A 22,692-nucleotide genomic window follows, 5' to 3' on the forward strand; every position below is an offset into this window, starting at 1 on the left:
AAAGTTCCAAAATCAGAAGTGCCTCTTATTAAAGTAAATTTTACATTTCAATGGAATATTATCTTCATATATATTCCTAAGCCTATGTTTACAACCAAGAAAAAGTACAGGTTTAATTTTAAAAAAAAGTTTATGGAAACAAAATCTTGTGCTACTATCTTGAAAGCAATTATCTTGAAACTCACTATTATTTTTTTTTTTACCCACTTATCATAAAAAAATTAGTTCTCAGATTCTGCATACAGACAGCTTTATGTAAAATATATAAACATTTGTCCAAATTGGTACACAGATTGCATAAATATGGCAATTAAGGTTGCATTTACAGATGTGCATGTACAATGTTGTGCAAATTATCACAATATTACAATTTCAAAAATTATTCAAATGATATCCAAGTAGAGCAAGTAGTGAAAAAATACCCATGCAGAATTTAAATATCTCAGAACAAAATTTAAAATGTCTTCATTAAAAGTTCACACATTTAAAATAGTTTTATTCATTTTATTTGTATATGTCAAAATACATTTTTATTTCCAAAATAGTGGGTTTTGCAACTAGTTTCATGCAGAAACAAGGTCTGCTCAATACTACCAATAAAATCAATATAGCACAGTAGCTGTTCAGTTTTAGATACAAAGAATAAATAACCTAAATACAAAACACTAAAATATTAGAAACATGTATTTAATCATTCTTCACAGGCATCCAAACTTCACAAATATAAACCATAGCATGCCTAACTGTTGTGCAACCAGAACATGTTGCAGTCACTCAAACTGATCAATTAACTGTATATTTTACCTCCACATAAGACCATGGATTTCTCTATATTCAGACCCACCATTCATACAGTTCAAATATAACCAAAAATAAAGTTCCCACAACTATCCTTGTACCTTTAAAATCAAGAATCCTGAGCTTGGTAGTAAGAGCATAACCTTATATCTTCATAAAACCAATCGAGAGAGAGAGGACTTAAAATCCTGCTTACCAAAACACCCTTCCCCAACCCCAAAGTAATCTAAAATAGGCAGTAGAACACGATGACCTTTTAAAATGAAGGGGTACAAATTCACATTTAATATAGTATACAATACAATCAATAATACAATCAGCTACTATAAGCTTTATAATGTACAATTTATTCAAATGGCTGAACTGTTCAGTGGTTAAGGAGACAGTTATGTGCCAGAAAGATGTAATATTTTTTGCACGGTTTAATGAAAATATAAAAGCTATTTGTCCAAATAAAAGCCATCTTCACTATGTACTTGGTTTTGCTTTTTTGTTTTTCTTAAAAAAAGGCCACTGAAATGTATAAAATGGTCTGAACATAATGGTGGTATCAAAGTCGATGCCTCTTCACATGGCAATTACAGTGCATTTAACATTAACTTATGGGTTAAGTCTGCAAATGATTTCATAGCATTACTTTGGCTAGCACAACAGTTTTAGACAGCACTCAGATAAATATAGGTACGTGAAATGTGAAGCAAGTATCTTATAGAACTTTAATTATGGTTGAATACTATCAAATGAAAACTGAAAATAAAAGTAAAAGCACTATACAGTAGAAAACTTTTGTAAAGATAGGGCTCCACATAATGTGTAACTTTAAATGTCTTTATATCACATTGTTAGCACATTTGTTTTTAACACTATCATGGAGTAGCCTACTTTGTATTAACAGAAACTTGAAATAAGAAAATAGTCAAGCATGCCATGTGGTGGTCTAAAAATCAAAACAGTACACTTATTTATATATACAGCATCACTCAGTACCTGCTAAAATGAATGTGAAGATTACAGAATCTAACATCTTATACTACAATAATAAAAAAAGAAAAACAAAAAAGTGACCAATGAAGGCAGAAAATAGAACTTAAAAGATCTAATCTCAATTGACTTTAAAGCATTCATATAAGAAATAAATGCATATTGCACAAACAGTGAAAGCAAATGTTCCACCAAGCAATTCAGTTCCAGGTGGGAGACAACACAGCATTAGCCTAATACATGACAATAATCTCAGAAGAGCAAGTGTTTTTTTCTGTAAATGAAAAAGCTACGAAAACATAGAAGACTCTGCCACATGAAGAGTTAGAAGGAGAAGATACAAACCCAAACTTAGATGTAAAGCAAAAAAATTAAATATTGAAAAACTGGAAACTGTGGCACATCAAAAAAATGTTGAATAACTGTCTTCTGTGAGAGCTGAAAGTTTTTGTTGACACAAAAGTATTTATGTACAACTAAGGCTTACTGGTTAAATATCTGAGGCATATCTGGCCTTGAACACTTTCCTTATATGCTGGAGCTGTAAACAAGTTTTCTCAGTCATTAAAAAAAAAATCTTCTCAGCAGCTGCATTAACATGAAACAATGGTCTTGATCTAAAAAAAAAAAAAAAGAAAGAAACCAACCAAAACCCCCCAGAAAATTAAACAAAACAAAACAAAAATCCTAGATAGGAGGGCATTTGGCAGGATATCCAAAAATGACAGTCTCCAAGAATTCTTTCCAGGCTTCCAGTGACTGCCAATTATGGTCCACTGGGTTAGTAATATGTGCAATTCCATTACTTGCTGCTTTTTATTTTTTCATTTGGAAAGTTTGCTTATAACTCTGATCAAGGCCCCATTTTCATCCTTTAGCCTCTGGTTGTCTGCTTTTAGGTCTGGTAACATCTATGAGGGGAAAAAATAGAAGAAAAATTTTTACTTCAAGAAAAAATAAAACATTACTCTTAATAAATGTTATATTTTCACCATAAAACACATAGTCAAGCTTTGCCAGTTATATATATTTCTAGTATCCAAAACATATATCAAGAAGGAAAAAACCCCCACCCTGATAAGCTAATTAGTTTAGTAAACAATATAATAAAAAGCTTATTCTCTCAAAGTTATCCATTAAAATTTACTAAAACATTTGATTTTATGATTCACAAGCACACCATGGTAAATCAGCCAAGAAAATGAAGCCTGTTTTTGTTAGCATAGACTCTTAACGGGAGTTCCTTTAATAATAGTTCCTGTCAGCACCTAAACCAAAGCCTGTCATACCTAAAACCATAATACTCACACTACTGTGCTACAAGAAAACCATTCTATCTAGGAAAGTTTTGAGGAAATGAGACTTGTTGTAAATTATTAAAATTCCTTCAAGGATTCACTTACAGTACCTAAGTTTAAGTGCCTAGTACACTGTCTGATCCAAGACAGGTGCTCATTAAATGGTAACAAAGCAATTATTACTATTATTAGCATAATATAAAATAATATTAGGCTAAAGCAGTAAATCCATATCAATGAAAACATCCAAGCATAAAATATAACCAGTATGTGAAGCAAATAAAAAATACAATCTCATATCCTCAAAACAAAGCAATTCTATTTTCTATTGTTCTACAAATTGAAGGAGGGAGTAAAAATGTCACAAGTTAGGTGAATTTTCTACTAAGAACGATTAAAATTACATGTGCCCTGCCAGGTTCACTAGGAAATGAAACAGCTTATATTTCACACATTAAACCATACTTTCCAAAATATTTAGCCATCTTTCCTCAGTTTTCGAAATGTACTAGAGTATCTAATTAGACAAAAATTAAAACTTCTACTTGAAAAACTACCTTAAGTAAAATCTTTAGGAAGAGTTTAATTTTATGTGGAACCAACCAATTCTTATGTGTTCAGAATGTTTAGATATAAAATATAGTAATTTCAAATTTATGTATTAGGATATTTGTAATACAGAACTTAATATCAACTAATATAATTCTGACTAAGTTATTCTCAAAAACAGATAATGCATGCTTAATCTTCAGCTAAAAAATACATTGTATGTAAAATATACTGTTTATGTTCTACGTTCTTTTTAGTAAAGAACTGTAAATAGCTATATTTTAAGCCTGAAAATATTTGTAGAGCCAAAAATGTGCACAAGCTTTAGAAAATAGCAGACAAGTCTTTAAATTCGTAAATCATTTCTTAATTTTATTGTAGTTTATCAGTTGCAATATACAATTAGTGACATTTTCTAACATTCTGAAAAGCCATGCATAAAAAGTTATATGATAAGCTCCAAACACAATGGCATTACTTTGTAAAAGTGAGCTCTTACTAATACAAAAACACACTTACTAATGCAAAAACACCTGCCTGGCTCTAACCAGAAGAAATGATGAAACTATAACTTATAGGTTCACAGACTGTAGTTGCCTATAGAACCCTGAGCGCTTGGCTACCACTCTTGTCAAGGCCCTATTCTCAGTCAGCAGTCGCTCATTTAACTCTCTCAGAGATTGAATTTGCTTTATTTGGTGCAGGTTCTGTAGGAATCAGAACATAAAGAAATAGAAATAAAAAATAAGAAAATGGAAAAGAATACAATAAGAATATAAAGAATCACAGGTAATGAGTATAAGAAGAAAAAATTAAGTCTTAAAAGAATGTTCCAAGAGATTTAGAAAGGTAAATAATGCATAAGCAAACAAAATCCAAAAGATTTGTCTCCAATCTTCAGAGCCATTCAATAATAATGGTCTAATAATAAACCAAACAATTTAATAATAAAACATTTAAATCCTGAACTTCTAACCCTACGTGCATTCTTAATGTGATAAAATATTTTATGCAAGACAATGTGATGAGGTAATCAATTAACTATGCTATTTTCTTTTCTACAAGGAGTGTTCAACATTCAAAACAATTATTTCCACAGGTAATGCAGAGTGATAAAATATGGCTCTGCTTGTTCACTCCTCTAATATCCTTTATTTTCAAAGAAGAACATTTTATCTTATATTATCCTCCTTCACCATTACTCTCCAAGAAACATAGGAACATATAGAAATGTGAAAAATAAATAATAAATCCCTCATTTTGTAGCTGTTATTGTCTAATTTTTTCTCCACCTTAACATCCAAATCACTATACAAATTGATTATCAAAACAATTTGGGTTTTAAAACCTCTTCCAGCTCACTAAAACCTGGATTTAGGAAGAAAGAAAGCACAAGATACAGATAGTCCACCAACTGGGTAATCAGCTTTGAGGACAATTAATGTAACCAATATCTATAATAGTATTATAAAATTTAAATTCATAAGCAGCACTATATATCATAAATAGCATGATTTACTTACTTTGAGCTCTTCTTCCATTTCAGATATTCTTCTTTCTAGAGCTCTTCGTTCCTAAATCAATTTAAGGTACCAATATTAATTACATAATTATTATATTCTTAAGTTTTCTTACATATTTATTGTGAAGTAGTGATACTTTAGAATCAAAGATCAAATCAGGAGCAGTGTAGAAAAAGATGTGATGCCAGTGATGTGTAAAAAGCTTTCCAAAATTTGAGAGAATAAATATGAAGATCTTTACTTTTATTACTTTTTATAAGCTCTTTCTTTAAAGCTTTGACTTTCTAATAAAATGCTAAACGATGTGTTCAAACTATTTTTTTAGTTCATGTGGAAACTTAGGGATAGGGTAAACCAATATGCAAGACTGAGGATTATACAGTAAAGAAAAAAAAAAAAAACCACACACAAAGATGCAATTATACTACAGTGATAGAAGCAGAAAAGCAAGAAGCAAACGTGCCCAAAACATGTGCACTTTACAATTTCAAAACGATCTAAGAGAAGTTCATTTCCTTCACCCACAATGTTTACTAGCCATTATTTATCCAACTGACTTTATAGCTTTGTATTTAGGTTGATACTGTGTGTAGCATTAATGCAGTGAATCTAATGGAGAAGCAACTACAGTATTTATTTCATACTCAGTTCAAAGAGTGACAGGCAAAGCCAACATACAATACATTATTGCAGTGTACAGTTTTATTCTCCCATAAATGATAAGCATACTAGGATGTGTTATGCAAAAAGCAAGCAGCAGTAATTGATGAGCTGTAAAACTGGTTAGGTCATACCGCCCAGAAGATACTGACTCTTGCCGGTCACCTTTCAGATACAAACCATTTAAATTCAGTTTAATCATACTGAAACTATTTCTAAGACATTCTTTCCCAGATTAATAATTAATGTTGATATTTAGTAAAGCAGTACATTTACTGTAAATGTTAATGTTTTTAGGGTATGTGATTTAAAAAATAGATGGAATCCTATTCATAGTCTTATAAGTACTATGTAATTGTAATACTGGCACACTTAAACATTATATAGACAAAAATGTTTACTTTCTGTAGATTTTTCTCCTAGTTAATAGTACAGCCATAATAAATTCATATAAACCACTGTGCTTCTCAAAATACTAGCGCATATACTGTCATATCTGATCCTCACAACTTTCTGAAATAGAAATAAAATATTTCTTGTGATTGAAAGGTAATCTCTCTATGAGCCTCAATTTTATGAGGTGACTTCAAGATTTTACCTCAGGAGTAAAGCAAGACAAGAACATTATACCCAACTGCCTAAACATATTGGCACAATGAAACTGACAATTGTAAAATTGTAGGCAATTTCCTATGTTTGACTAATAACATTAAAAATATGGTTAAGAGAAAATGCATGTAAAATGTTTAGCCCCATGCCTACCTGATGTACACAGAATGCTTAATAAATAAGTTATTAATACTATAATTATCACTGTCTATTAAACTGAGAGTGGATTAGCTAGTTTGTAATTTACCTGCATTTGACAAACAGAAAAAGGAGGTCAGGTGAGAATGTCAGAACATGAACATGTGTGTATATCATGATAGGTACTAAAATATCCATTATTTTTGTATGGTAAATTATGGGTGATTTTATATAATTTCCTCTTGCTGAATTTTTGTAATAAATATATTACTTTCATAAGAAAAATTAAATATTCTTCAAAAATGTAATTCTCAAAAATATACTTTGATAAAGTATATTTTGTTATCTATGTCTTTCACCTCAACCATCAGTATGCATAACAGAGAACTGATTTTATTATTTCTGCATATCTTGGAGATAAAGTTCAGTAACAGTTATATATTGTAACAAGAAATAATCAACATTAAATAAGTGATTTTATTTTTTAGCAATTATTAGTTGTATCAATTTTGTTAAAATGGCTCAGAATACTAATTTTTAAAACTTACTGAAATCATAATAAAATGGTAGTTATTGCAATAATTTAGTAATTTAGTAAATATAATTTACTAAAATTATAAAATGTTATAATTAGTAAATAACAGATACTAACAAACTATTTGTCTATTTTTATATTCTGTATTTTTTACCATTTCTCTCTTTTATTTTTGGTGGAAAAGGCAAATTGGTTATTTAAAAAATGGAATGGAAGAAAAACATTTTTATATCAACTGCTCCTGATTATTTATTCTTTGACCTAGAGATCACAGCTACCAGGATATAATTGCTCCTCTGGTCAAAACCTAGCAAGTCTAGCCACTGCTCAGCTGTGCTACAGACACACTTTAAGTGCTTTTTCTTTAACTTTTGGATCATTTAAACATTGTCATCTGTTCAGACTAAACATGTGGAGTTATTTCTATAGCCACTTACAGGCCCCTGAGCAATAATAATAAGTGGAGAGAAACACAAGTGAATATATCACAGCTGAAAAAAAAAAAAAAAAAAAAAAGCAGAAAGACATAAAATAGCACAAGAATTCTCTTGTAATCAATTTTTTTTGTTCAGTTATTTTGTTTAATATTAAGTTAAATATTTAAACTCAAAATTAAAAATATTATTAAATTAACTTCAAAAAGAATTTGAAAATTTGATGTTCTCAGATTTAAAAACTTTATTTCAAGAACGGAAGTATTTTAACTTTGCAAAGAATTTTAAAAAATGTATATATGATTAAAATGTTTAGGTTATAACCACGGAAAATCAAAGAGGGATAAACGGCATTTCAAAAAATATCAGTTTTGCTACCATGATGTGTGATTTCAATCAAAGCAAGACAGTTTTTTTAAAAAAATTCATTCAGAGAATAATGGTGGTAATTAAATCTTATTTATTTATTTATTTTCCTTTTTGTCTTTTTTCGTGTCCGGCAACGGATTGCAACCCTCAGTGTCGCGCCCGGACCGGACCGGCAACGGGATCGCAATCCTCGGTGTCGCGCCCACACCTCGCTCAGCCAGTGAGCGGGAACCGGTCTGTATGTGGGATCCGAACCCTCGGAGGGAGCGCCGCCACACTCCCAAGCGGCGCACTGTAGCAGTGCGCCACCGGGCCGGCCCTTAAATCTTATTTAATAAGGCCATTTCATACCTAAAAATCCCATAGAACATTACATAAAGCTAAACTATAAAATATACTCATTAACTTAATATTAATTTAAATTAAAACTAACCATCCATATAAACAAAAGAAAACAAAAAAAACCCCCTACTATTGCTTACACAAAATAATAAAGGATAATGATTACTTATTCAATAAGATGGACACTTACCCTTTTTTCCATTTCCAATAGTGACCTATCAGCAAATCTTTCTTGTCTCTGCCACAAAATAAGAAATTATAAAAGGGAAATAAGTACAGTAAAGATTGGGGGAAGAGGACCATAGTACCTTTCTCTTAATGGGTATTAAAAGAAATCACAATAGAGTCACACACAGGTGCAAGTAAAGAAAACAGTATTTGTATTGAAATAATAGAGTAAAAGAAACGTTTAGAAATAGAATGATCTCCACAGTTCTCACTTTACGGTCTATATCATCTTTCCCCAGGAATTTTTATAGTTTAGTTGGATGTGAGAGTGGGTAAGTACTGTGGAACAAAAACAAAAACATAATAGTTTTCCCTCAGATGCTGAAGTTCTCTTCTTTCCTGCACCACCAGGAGTGGCTAATTTCAACGGTCTGATTCCAGGACCTTGATTGAAATGTGTTTATTACCAAATTGACTGACTCTGTATTCATGCAGCAAGACCAGAAAACTGGCCTTTTTGTTCTTTCCCACAGCTATCTTAGTCTTGCTCACTCTAGAGTTTTCTTTTCCAATCATCCGTGCTCCAGAATTGGTAAGAGGGTTCATAGCTACTTTGACTTGTAAGAAATTCTAGCTATATTGCTTTCTCTTCCTGGTGAGCTCAGGCCTTCCATTTTTTCTGCTTCCATACTATCCAAACAGTTTAAAGTTGATAAAATCTTGAGATCTGAGTCTGGCTGTAGGGGGATTAAAAAGGCTGCTTGGGTTTTAAGCCACATGTGGCATCCTATACTAGAGAGCTCTAAATCTGGATATTGAGCATAGGTCCAGTTAAACACACATAGCATCTTAGATCTTATTTAAATTGGCCCTTGTACAAATATCTCCCTTGAGGTTCCTGGTCAATATGCTGAAAATGAATCCATCAAGTAGCTCATTCCTCAAAAGCCAATTAGCTGACTAACCAATGTACCAAAAGTGGTTTTTGACAACTTTAACAGAATGCTGTTTTGTGGTTACTAACCACAAAATATACTTAAAAAACAAACTTTGACATTAATTAAGCACAATTTCACTGTTTAATGTGATAAATTTAAAAATACTTCTTTATATAATTTTTTCTTTGCCAATTGTTGGGAAAATAGAACAATCTGGTCAGGCCCCCTCACCTAAAGGCAGGTTGGGGGTGGTGCAGCATTCTTTGTGGGCAGGTTGTGTGTGGGTGAAGTTAGTGTGCCTGTGTGGTGCCGCCACCTTGGTTGGGGTTTACTGCCTCGGGCAGACGCCGGGCCGTGTGGCCATGCTTTCCAACCTACGGCTTCCAAGGACCTGTTTGCTAGTTACCTAGCTCATAGACCTGCGTGTACAGGGTCTGGTGACCTGGCCTGGCATGTGAGGGGACTGGAGACCTAGCCTGGCATGTGAAGGGTTTGTGACCCAGTCTGTGAACAAGGCATGAGGGGTCTGTGAGCTCCAGACCCAGCCCTAGCTCAACAATTGGCCCAGTTGGTGCAGGATTACGGGCAGGTAAAATAGCCCGACAACTGGCATGGTCTAGTAGCTTTACACCAATCTTTTCAGCATTCCTGTTTTAGTATTTTTAGGACTTATAACCAAGTTACTTTTTGATTCTTCTTTCACAATTTCTTCTTTATGGTTATGGTATATAAAATTTAAAGAATCATGGCCAGATAACCTTACTTTTATTCCATTATTTTAAATGGCTTTATGCTTTTCATTCTCTGGAAAAATAAGTGTTGGTGTATTCTACTTGTTTCTTGTTAGAAATCCAATTCAGAATTTCAAGTACGAATAAGACTTTCAGCTAATTCTGTTTTCTTTTTGATGGTTTTGAATGTAAATATTTATTTTAATTGCTAGAAATATAAAACAAAGGCTGATAAGCCACCTGATCTATAAATGAATCATAAAAACATTTAAAGGACTGAAAAATTTTAAAATGACATTCAAAAAAACCTGAAAGAATCAGAAATAGTGGAGCAATGCCATCATCTATAAATTAACAACATCTTAGATGAAAAACAGCATTTTATTGGTGATTTTTCTTCATATGGAAACATTTCACCAATTTTATAATTTCATAATTTCATAGATTAAAAAAATCAATGTCAGTTTAGTTTTTTGTTACAGATTCTAGTTAAAGCTGTTAAAATCATAATTAGTAAATCTGGTGAACTGGTCATTTGGCAAAGTGTTACTCAGCAAATTGGTTTCTGGTAAATTGGCCTGTTTCCCTTTCTTGGAGACTGTACAGTAAGAAGGGTGGCTGGGCTAAGGCAGGACAGACAGGATTCAAGGATTCTAGAGTCTTTTGGTTAACTACTATCAAATAAAACTAAATTTTAAGATTATGTTTTTGTTTGTTTTGGGCAGCTGGCAGGTGTGTGGGGATCTGAACCCGTGACATTGGTGTTATAACACTGTGCTCTAACTAACTGAGCTAACTGGCTAGCCCCAAGATTTCTTCTTAACAGGATGATAGTTCCCTTGGAAAAATTTCATGCAACTATCAAAACTGCCATTGTTATGTACATTCATAAAGTTGTGGAAGAAATGCTTAAAAAGAATAACATAGAAGAATTCACAGTAGACTTTAATACTCAGGATAAATACTCTAAAGTTGAACAAAAGGAGTTTTAATGCTCATCAGTTTTACTTTTATGAATTATCTTTCTTATTATTAACTCAGTAAATTTTGCAGCAGAAGTTGTCTTACTTTTTAATCCAGTGACTTGTTTCTCTGGCCAAAGTAGAAGGATCCTAAATTGGTACCTGACCCCCAGGCAGCTTTCTATACAGGTTGTCCAGTAACCTATGAAATGGTCACTAACAGGAGTATGAGCACCCACAACAGGTTGCTACATGCTGGATAGTAATCGGCTAATTCTATCAATTACCCTTTCTTGCAGAGTTTGAATGAGAGACATATAGGAAGAATTAAGTAACAATAAGGGAGCCACAAAAGCAGAGAAACACAGTGACAAAGAATAGCTGAGTCACCACAATAACAGCAGTGGACATCTTTGGGGAGTAGTGGACACCTGTACTTAGATAACACTATGATCAAATCTCTAGAGCTGAAGATATATTCAGGAAACTCATTATAATATTTTTACATATGGAGTCTCACTAAGCTACTAATGTAACCAGAAGAATGAAGGCGTTCCAGTTTACCATGAAGCCTAAGTGTAAGTCAGTAGTTTTAACTTGTATAATGTTTCAAATTTTTATGACACCTCACTACGAAACGTGTTCTAGTTCTTACTTCTCTGTTTATCTTTACAATAAATCCCCATTAACTGAAGGAATCTGAAGAGCCTTCAAAATCTCTTAAGGTTAACTTGACCTCTGGAATTTTAGCATAGCATCCATTGTTCACACACAATTACTTTACAACACAATAGTGGTTAACGGCAACAATAAAAAGGATCTGGCAATAAGTATAAGTTAAACACAGAGAATTCTTAAAAAATTAAGAAAAAGATGAGTGTAAAAGACTGACCAAAAGAAGTTTGCAGTCCCATTTATAGAACTGGATACACCATTTTAGATCAGTGCTTTCAAGCAGGATTCCAAGAGTTGTGCTACAGAAATGTATTTATGCTAAAAAGTCCCATATTAAAATGTAACAAGTTTGTTCTTAAAAATTAAATAGACCCTGTAAAATCTCCATAAAATGTACAGCATTTCCCAAGTTTCTTTGATCATAAAGCCTTTTTTTGAAAGAAGGAAGAGGAGAGGAGATGTGCCTATTTACATATCTTCCAGAAACAGTGCTCCATGGAAAAAGGTTGAGAAACAATTTCTCTAGATCATATATATCCTAGATCATACGTACAAGGTTGTGAGTTTTGCTTAGCTATCCCAATTTTCGCATCTAAAATTGTCTTTTCTAGTCTGTTGCATAAAAGGAAGTTATAAAAAAAGTTATAAGTAAAATTATTTTCTTCCAGCACTGCTATGTTAAATCAGTTTTATTTGAACAGGAAATGTTCAAAATAAACAAAAATAATAAAGAAATTTTTACGGCTATAAGATGATTCTATACAGATGCTTTTTTTTTGACCGTTAAGGGGATCACAACCCTTGGCACGGTGTGGTCAGCACCATGCTCAGTGAGCGCACCGGCCATCCCTATATAGGATCCAAACCTGCGGCCTTGGTGCTACCAGCGCCGTACTCTCCCGAGTGAGCCATGGGGCCGGCCCCTATACAGATGCTTTTAATGCCTTCCTACATTTGGCATACTGGAAATAAGTGTTTCAATCCTTCATGTACCAAAACCTAGGTATTAAAAAGTTTAAAAATACCTTGACTTTTGACTATACTTTTGTGTTTTTAATTTACTCCAGAAAAAGGTAAAGTTATCGGTAAACTGCATTTGCTTGATTCCTTTTTACTAATTAATATGCAATTATCAATATCCAAATTTCTGTTAAGAATATTAGATAAAATTTCAATGCAATTTTTTATATAAAATAAATCATAGCCATTACCTTGAGAGTAACAAAGAGAAAAAGTACAAACCTGAGTGGCTTTTTCCAATTGTAATTTAAGATCTGTTAGTTCCATATTTGTATCATGTAGCTGTGCCTTCAGCTTTTCATTTTCAGCTAGAATTTGTTCATAAAGCTATAAAAGTTAGAGTACAAGAACAAATTACTTTTCTGGTCTCTTAATATTTTAAGATTCCTCATTGATTACTTTGCAATATTAAAAGATTAATGTAGCATATGAGCCATATAAAGGATACATTATATTTTATAATGCTTTTTGCAAGGTAGAGATTGTTGGTTACACAGGTGTTTGTCCCATATAAACTGTTACGAGTTAGGTCCAGCATTTTAGATTTAAGACTTTACAGAAAAATCTGACTTTTCAGGTTCTCTTAAAGAAGATTCAGTTATCTAATAAAGAGGGACCACATATCTGCACAATATCTGTGGCTGAAGCTGAGGAGTCACTGTGATCTTTATTTGGAGTCTGTGAGTTTTTCTGCCCATTATTCCTTCTTGAATCCCCAAAAATGAGATGGAATATCACTTTGCATTTATCATTATACTTCTATTACTTATAATAAAGTTAAAAAGCAAGGGAAACTTTTCTTCAAATATTTCAAATCCAGGATAAAATCTAAGACTTTTCCCTTTAGGGATGATTTTTTCCTCTTTCTTAACATTTGAATCTACTCCTCTCCACCCGCCTCCCTCCCACCTTACTTCCACTATAATCCTGGCTACAATTATCTCTTATCTAGGCTATTCTAATAACAAAATAGTTTACCTGGACCTCCCTCTAATCTGTTTTATACAAAGAAACAAAAATTAACTTTTCAAAATGAAAATCTTGTAATTTTCATATGCCAGCTATTCCATCAACCTCCATGAATTAAAAAACTTTGAATGGTTTCCCATGTTCTTAGAATACTGATAACTTTAAAATGGCCTATAAGACACTGCATGGTCTGGTCCTGCATGGTCTAGCTGCAGCCTCACACAACCCTTCCCTCTGTCCTACTACCAAAATGAAAATCTAATTACTCCAGTGCATCATGTACCTGTCCAGCAAGTCTGTGTGCTTGCAGTTCACTCCATCTGGAACACTTTTCTCTTCCACTTTTGTCAGTTAACTCCTAATCACCTTTCTGTTCTTGGTTGAAGCCTCACTTCCTTAGGAAATCCATCCACCGGTCCCATCACTTTCTTTTGTTACACACTTTCATAAAATTGTTTCTCTACTTCAGGGCAACTGTCTCGATTTTTTAAATTATATGTTCATTACTAAGATTGTATGATAATACCTGCTCTACTACTACATGGAAGATGTCCATCAGAGCAGGACAATACCTCCATGTCCACTTGCCCAGGAAGAGACTCTCTGTACTTAGCACAGGTTCAGTGTTCAGTTCTTTACTGAATAAATGACTGAATCTTATTCATAATGTACAATGACTCCCCTCTTCTCACCTCCTCTTTTCTCTCTTGCTGACTTGCCTTATAAGAAAGTATATAATTCAAATAGCTGCCAGGTATCTGGGATGTGTATATAAATACCACAAGTCTTCTCCTTCGCCAACAAACTTCATCAAGTTTATTCCAAGCTCATAATATGAATCATGACTGTCAGAATCCTAGATTGTTGAGTTTCTATTATTTACTTCTTAATTACTTCTATCCTTAATCCTTTATAGCACTTGAACTACCCCAAAACTTTCAGTTACTTAGGAAAAACTATAGTCCTAGGAAAAGCCACATTCTCTGTTTGGCTGCTTCCTATTAATAAATGGATAAAAAAAACAAAGTGTGTAAATGAGTACATACACCCCCCACCTACTGAATGTCCCCCTCCAGCTCAATCACAGTAATGGCCTGAGATACTTAAATGTGAAATAAAGAACTGGATACTTTTCTCTTCCCTTTGAAAAACAAACTACTATTACTTGCCCAAAACTAAAAATGAAAATAAGTATTTTGAAATGCTAATTTCATTATAAATTTTTTGAAATTATATTCAAATATAAATACCTCAACACAAAAGATAACTAATTTATTTTAAATTAAATATAACTAAATAACCCAAGTACCTTTTTAAAGTCAGTTGAGTCGTCTTTTTCTAGTCTGCTACTATAAGGTTTTCTTTCTTCTAAGTAACTGTATGATCCAGAGCGACCCAGCAAGGAATCATACCGATCACTAGCTGACGTGGAACTGGTTTCATATCTTCAAAAGATGAGTTTAAATAAAAAATCTTTATTATAGGCTTTCACAACTTACATTAACATACATATTAGTATATATTAACTTGATATTCCAAAAAGTAGGTAACCACTTCCCTCATCTGTTATCTAATCAATTTTTTGTGATACATAATAAATGGGAAGTTATTTTTAATAGTACTAAATTCTGTTATTTCAGGAAGAGATTCAAAATTTCCATACATAAAAGTCAAAACTGGTTTCACATCATAAATTATTTCAACAATTTTAAATTATACATTTTTCCACATTTTAACATCTCTGAAATCAGAACATGGCTTAAATTGACAGTGTATTATAGTTTAATTGGTGGCACCTTTCCTTTTTTTAGGGGTATATAATATAATTGTGCTTTAAAATTAGTAACATCTTAGATTTAATGAAATACAGTACATCCAAAGTGATAGATAATGTCTGTCCTGAACAGGAAGAATGTATCTTACTTGTAATGAGAATTCTCTTATTATCTGGTTTTGAATTCAGGTTACCTTTTCTGATAAATGCTATTGGCTCTGTATTTCAATTCAATAGAATCATCAGTATATAAACATTTATTCTTGGTCTTACAGGGCTTTAACTAACAACCATGGGCAAGAGAAATGGAACAGTGATTAGATTCAAGGACATAGTGGAGATTCTCCGAAAAAAGATAAACAATTTTGAGCTAGATGACATTTTTAAAAAGTGTCTTCATTATTTTCTCTTTTATCTAAAGCAGGGCTAAGGGAGAAGATTCTAAGTACTTATAAATTTCTGGCCAAGGATGGGTTTCATCAGTTCCTGTTGTTAATGATGAGATAGTCAATGTTGAAATAAGTTAGGAAACTTTGGAAAACTTAAGAAAAGTTATCAATGTTGTAGAGACTTGGGAAAAATCTTCTCAGTGACTTACTGTGACTAGTGAACCAAAAGTAAAGCCTTTAACGAAGAAAGCTAATGACAGGGATTAGGTCATCTAAATTTCTACAGAATTATTTTTATTACTCCAATGATTCTATAAGCTCACAAAATCCATTAAACATCTAGTAACATTATTTTTATCAAAGATAAAAATAAGAAAAAGATCAGTAAAAAAAAGTAAAGCATACCTAGAAACGGAATCCGTCTAGAAAGGAAGGAGGAAAAAAACAAAGGCATACTAAATTTTTATGCTTTCAATTAACTATTAAATTGTGAATGATCAAGTAAATTTAACATATCATTAATGTTTTCACACTATTAAACTACCACTTATCTATTAACTATATATGCTTTAACTTTAATGTGGTTGTTCTTAGAAAGAGGTTCTAGAACACAGAGTCATTGGACATATTTTTACATGTACGATACCACACAATTACTTTTGACAATTTATGGACACCTTTTGTAACTTCCTACAAAACCCAACATACATTATTTTTTAATTAAAAGGAAAAAAAATAGAGACAAAGAACCATATTCATTACTTTTATTTACCCACTCAGCAGGAGAAAATTTACATTAATTAATGTCAAGTTTACTATGCGACATCTCAAAGAAACCACTTTACTCATTTTTCAGTTCTTGAGGCAATAAGAGGCAAATAAATGAATACCAAAAGTATTTTACGTAGAACAGTATACACATAAAATTTACTTCCTGGAAATCTAGCTATACATATTCCTTCAAAGTTTCGTAATTAGAGAGTAGAAAATTAAGATGAATACTTCAAGTTAGTTTTCTCAAGCAAGTGGTATGCTACATTGAAATCTCAGTAACTCTTATTAAATGGTGAAATGATTAATAGGGTAAAATAGTCTTATTGGGGTCAAAGTAATTTTTTGTTGATCAAATTTAGTTTTTTTTTTCTATTAAAATACTTACTGAATCTATAATTATTTGTAAGGTAACTATTCAGAAATGGTTTGTTAAATTCTTGAATTCAGATATCTCTAATTTCCCATTATATTTACCTTTGAATACACTGTAGTATTATTGGGCTCCTTCAGTACTGTTCAAAATCTACTTTTGACTAAAAATGTTTTACTAAAGTCTGTGTAAATTTTCTTTGCAAAAGCAATTTTGACCTTGCTCCCTGCATTTTTTAAATGTAATGTTTTATTTTTATTGATTTAGTTTTTAGTTTTGCAACAGTTAATTTAAAAAAATAAATTTTAGTTTCCAAGATGATATTCAGATTCAGTAAAATATCCAGGCATGAACTAAAATGTACAAGTATTAAATAAAAATACTCCACCTCACCTTACAGTCCCCACTTTTGTTCACTTTAAAATAAATAAAAACTCCAAGCAATCACAGAAATCATTCAAATTCTGTGTGTCTTTAAAAAAATTATTATTGATTATTTTTTAAAAATTTATAAATTGTAAAAATCACATAACATAAATTTACTATGTAAATCATTTTTAAGTGTACAGTTCAGTATTGTTAACTATATTCACATTGTTGTGCAAAAGATCTCTAGAACTTTTTTACCTTGCAAAACTGAAACTCTACATTCACTAAACAATAACTTCCCTTTCTTTCCCCCTTCTACCAACCCTGCCAACCACAATTCCACTTTCTGTGAGTTTGACTACTGTAGATAACCAAATAAGTAAGAGTCATGCAGTATTTGTCTTTGTGATCGGCTTATTTCAGTTAGCATAATGTCCTTGGCTCCCTGTATTTTAAAATTCTTTTTCCAAAGTAAAAATATCCTTTTAATTTTTCCAATTACAGCATTTTAAGCTCATATAAGAGTATACAGTATACAAAGTTCTTTTGTAATTCTCTATTCCTCCCATCCCCTACATAGCCACTGTTAAACTTTTTTGTATACAATTCATCTATATGAACACACAAAATAATGATCTATGTATATACATTTTATTTAATCTATGTCTTACCAACAGACATTTAGGGTGTTTTCAATTTTTTGCTTTACAAGTAATGCTGCTATGAACACCTTTACACACTTCATTTATATCCATGGGAATAAATTTCTAGAAGTGGAAGTGCTAAGTTAAAAGATGTGGACTTTTTTTTAAGGCTTCTGATTTGTATTGTTAAACTTATCTCCAAAAAGGTGTAACTTATTATAGTATCAAAACTTTATATCAGAATGCCTATTTCAATACTAATCATGTCAAATATGGGCATTATTAGTCAATTTCATCTTTTGAATTGTCATGTATTTGGTTATTAATGAGACTGGATGCATTTTTAAGCTTGTTGGCCATTTGTATTTCTTCTTTTGTAAAATTTATAAATTTCATGTACTTGCCCCTCCATTTGTTTTTTTTTAACTGTCTCAAATATTTATCTTTTAAATGTTATAAAAGAGGGCTATAATTATTTACTTTTAAATTAAGCAAATATGTGTTTCCTTTAATAAATGTGCCTTTTCTGTCATATTTGAGTTCACATGTTTAAATTATCAAATATGTTAATCTTTTTTTTTATGGTTTCTTGCCTTGGTGTCATATTTGGTTTAAATTTTTGATTTACTACTAATATTCTTTGCATGCTAAAAAGTTTTACCATTCAATAGCTTAATGAAAGTAAATCATAATAACCAAAGCAACAGAAGCCCCAATTTTGGAAATAAGAATAATATTATGATAAAATAATTCAAATTATCTGTGATAAAATTTTACCTTAATTTTCTTGTAACTTATATCCTGACGGCAGATAGCTTGAGTTTTCACATGTAATTCAGAATTTTCAAGAACTTTTCAGATTCTTACAATTTACTTTTAAGCAAAAAAGTACATACCAGAAAGTAATTTTCTAATGTAGTTAACTTGGATTCTAGAAACTGTACAGAAGTTTTGTTATCAAACACATTTTCTGACATAATGAATATGCTTTTTCAGAAAACACACATAAGAATTTTGCTGCTTACACCTTTTCATAGAGAAGTAAGGTCTGATGCTACTAGTTTTCGAACGAGAGTAGCACATCCAATGGGCAAAGCATTTTTCTAGCCTACCATGGAAGACATTGTGGGTTAGCATTTAACCTCCATTCTTCCTTTTCCTCATGGTATAGCAGTTATTAGGTTTAGGTGAGATAGTATGTCGCCTAGATTGGTAGCAAAATGGCTGCAAGAGCTCAGTGGTGGGTCCTATCTGGCCTAAGCCAAGTATAATTCATTCCATCTCTATGAGGTAAATCAGCCTGTGGATGAAGCTGACATAAAGGATTGTGTAATACAACCAGAGCGCAATACATTTTCTTTGTTTAATCCAGTTTGAGCAGGGTTTTCTGTTACCTCTAACTGAAACAATGCTAGCACAAAGCAAGGTCTAAACAGTCTTCTATTTAAAATGAACAAAAACTAAACTGTTTGGAACTAAGAAAACTGTTCTTCCTAGAAACAATTTTTTACTTAACCTTAATAAATCTCATGTATAATTTTAATAGTAAAATTTAGACACAATATATATCGATATGCTTCAAAGTTACAATACTGGAAGCCAGAAAATTTTCTCCCTCCCACCCCAGCCTGGTGGGGGAAAGTTCTGTTTGATAAAGCAGTGAGAAGTATCAGCAGTTGATAGTTTACTAATTTCCTCCCTCTTGTTTACCTGTACATTGTTTTTCCTTGAAAGATGAGAAATATGGGATATCACTGGGAAAGGAAGATGATGAATGAGTTGAAGGAACATAATAAGCAAGGGACACAGGTAAACTGGGAGTGCTGACAATTAATAGGCAAAGAGTTCAAATGACAATCTTTAGACCTACAAACAATTTACCCTCAGAACTAACTCATTCTCAATCTGTCTGGCCACAGAAAGATAAAATAAAAGTATCTTTTGGGTCAAAAACAGGCAAATGTGACCCTAAAAGTAATGTCCACAGTCACCTAGCACAGATAACCAACTTTTGTTTACCTCACATTACTGTAAATCCTTGAAGACTAGAAGGAAATGTAATAACCCTATTAAAGAACCCCAAGTCAAAATGAAGATGACTAACATTAACATGAGCAGAATGCTATTTCAGGTTAGATCGTGCCGAGTTTAGAACTAACTCATGTATAGTTCTATCCCTATGAAATAGAACTATTAAAAGTATTTTTGCTTTCTGTACGAGCAAAAAAAGGTAGGGGGAAGAAACTTTCACCACTTGCTAGCTATGGTGAAACATAAAGTTAAAGAGGCCTATATTCTTCAGAACACAACTCTGCCACCCATAGAAATAACGTCTAAGCCTACAACTTCTGGATTTCCACTACTTCTGAATATCCTTTAGATATTTTCCTTGGGTCAAGGATATTATTCCCTTTTTCAACTCTGAAGGTTAAATTACATACAATAAACCACATCCACTTACAGTGTACAATTTCATGAGTTTTGACAGCTGTGTATATCCATAGAACCACCACTACAATCAGGATCCAGAACATTTCTATCACCTCTAAAATATTCTTTGTGTCCCTTTCCAGTTCTTCCAACCCTGATCCCCAGGCAATCACTAACATCATATCTCCAGCATGTAGGTACAGTGTGCAATAACTGTTTTGCATGAATAAATATAATCGAACACAATTAAAAAGTAATCCTTAAAAATATGAATACAAGTACTTTTCGGTATAAAAAGTAATGCTCCTTACCTGAGTTTCTTTCTTATTGGATCCCTCTTCTGTATCTGATTGTTGTTCTTGTTCATTTTCATCACTCTAAAATAAGTTTATTTTAAATAATTAATTTAAAATAAAATTAATTTAGTTTAAAAAGTAAACGTAGATTTCGAATAGTTGATATTTAAGAACTTTAAGGACTTTTCCAATTTAAAATGACTATTGAAGGGCCAGCCCGGTGGCGCACTAGGTAGAGTGCGGCGCTTGGGAGTGTGGCGGCACTCCCGCCGAGGGTTCGGATCCCATATAGAGACCGGTCCGCTCACTGGTTGAGCGCGGTGCGGGTGCAACACCGAGGGTTGCGATCCCATTGCCGGTCGTGGTATGGGCGCGACACCGAGGGTTGCGATCCCGTTGCCAGTCGCGGTACGGGCGCAATACCGAGGGTTGCGATCCCATTACTGGTCACGAAAAAAGACAAAAAGGAAAAAATAAAAATAAAAAAATAAAAAAATAAAATGACTATTGAAAAGACTATACCATGAAATAAAAGAAAAACTTTTTTAAGTGGGATTTTTTTAAAACCCTATTTAGAGGAAGCCTATTTTGTTGGCATGGCACAATCTATCTAAGTAGGTTAGCATATGTGGTAAAGAAACACCACCCATCTAACATGTGGTTTAGGAAACACATTCACACTGGGGATGAGGAAGCTGGAGGCTTAACATGAGAAAGAGTAGATATTCCACTTTATATTATAACACTGCACATAATTTAATAGTCAACATAAGTACTATTTAGCCACTCAACTCTAACAAGGCATTAAAAACAGAAATTCATTATTTAAGGTAAGAAGAGCTAGATTTGCTAAACTTGGCAAGATTTCTTCATAGTCCTACTGTGTTTAGGTGGTTCCTTCATCTAGAAATTTCTTGGGAGTTTAGAGCACACTAAGTAGAAAATCAAGGTCTCAGTAGGCTAGAAGCCTAGAATCGCAGACTATGGGAATATTCCACTAAAATGCCTCGAAAATCTCAACAAGTTTTATAAAGGTTAAGGGAAAAGAAAAGGGAAATTTGCGTTCAAACATATCTGGCTCAGGCTCACTATAAAAATACCACAGGCTTTTAACTAGACAAACCTAGTTTGAAATGGCAAGGAACTCGGCTGCATTGCATTCATGCCCTAGGACTTTGTGGACTGTGGAAGTTAAAACTTAAGAGATGTGAACTAGGGTATTTGTTGGAAGAAATTTCTAAGCAGCAAAGCATTAAAAAAACTGCATGGCTACTTGCAACAGCCTATGCTGAGTGAGGGCAGAAAAGGCATGAGGTAAAGCCAAAATTTATAATTCAAAAGAAATCAGAGGGCAAAAACTTGGAAAACTTTCAGCCTGGCCCCAAAAGCAAGGGTATATAGCCACAGGCCCTTTGCTAATGAGATGTGTACAGAAGAAAGGGATCATCAAGAGAAGAGAGAAAAGACCTTTAAGTCATTTCAGAGATTTTGGAGGCTGAGTCTTCCTTTACAGGCCCAGAGGGCTAGGGAGACAAAATGGTCTTGGGGAAAGGTCCAAGGTGCCCTCTATGGACTTGCTGCCCAGGGCCACCTTGGGATGTTGCTTCCGACATCATTACCCCAGCTGTTTCGGCTGTTTCAGCTGCTTCAGCCATGGCTAAATTGGCCCCAGGTGTGGCTGGACCCACAGCTTTGTAAAATATAAGCTGGAAGCTTTGGTAGCGCCCACATAGCGTTGTTTGCGGGCTCACAGAATGCCAGAGTTGGGAAGGCTTGGGAGCCTCTACCCTGACTTCAAAGGATATATGGAAAAGCCTGGGGACCCAGGAAGAGATCTGTCACAGGGGCGGAGTCACTGCATAGAGTTTTCACTAGAGCAATGTCAAGTGGAAATGTGGGGTAATAGTTGCAGCAGAGAAACCCCATCAGCACCATGACTAGTGGAGC

At 33.0% G+C, this 22,692-nt stretch overlaps 1 protein-coding gene across 4 annotated transcripts in view; it reads right to left on the reverse strand.

Annotated features, from left to right (window-relative positions):
• Window positions 1–233: 233 nt before the first annotated feature.
• The window catches only part of PPP1R12A (protein phosphatase 1, regulatory subunit 12A), a 136,836-nt gene continuing 114,377 nt past the window's right edge, over window positions 234–22,692 (reverse strand). For 3 of the 4 annotated variants that reach the window (XM_008566490.1, XM_008566488.1, XM_008566487.1), the window contains 7 exons: window positions 20,761–20,826; window positions 16,268–16,284; window positions 15,009–15,144; window positions 12,953–13,057; window positions 8,427–8,474; window positions 5,150–5,200; window positions 4,041–4,333 (listed from right to left, as the gene is read on the reverse strand). In XM_008566490.1, coding sequence (XP_008564712.1) covers window positions 4,199–4,333; window positions 5,150–5,200; window positions 8,427–8,474; window positions 12,953–13,057; window positions 15,009–15,144; window positions 16,268–16,284; window positions 20,761–20,826 — 558 coding nt within the window. In that variant the 3' untranslated portion in view covers window positions 4,041–4,198. Of the gene's footprint in view, window positions 2,691–4,040; window positions 4,334–5,149; window positions 5,201–8,426; window positions 8,475–12,952; window positions 13,058–15,008; window positions 15,145–16,267; window positions 16,285–20,760; window positions 20,827–22,692 lie in introns of those variants that run through there. The other variant, XM_008566489.1, reaches the window with a different exon arrangement.

Source organism: Galeopterus variegatus, unplaced genomic scaffold (genome assembly GCF_000696425.1).
Source record: "Galeopterus variegatus unplaced genomic scaffold, G_variegatus-3.0.2 Scaffold246, whole genome shotgun sequence".
Classification (NCBI taxonomy): Eukaryota; Metazoa; Chordata; class Mammalia; order Dermoptera; family Cynocephalidae; genus Galeopterus; species Galeopterus variegatus.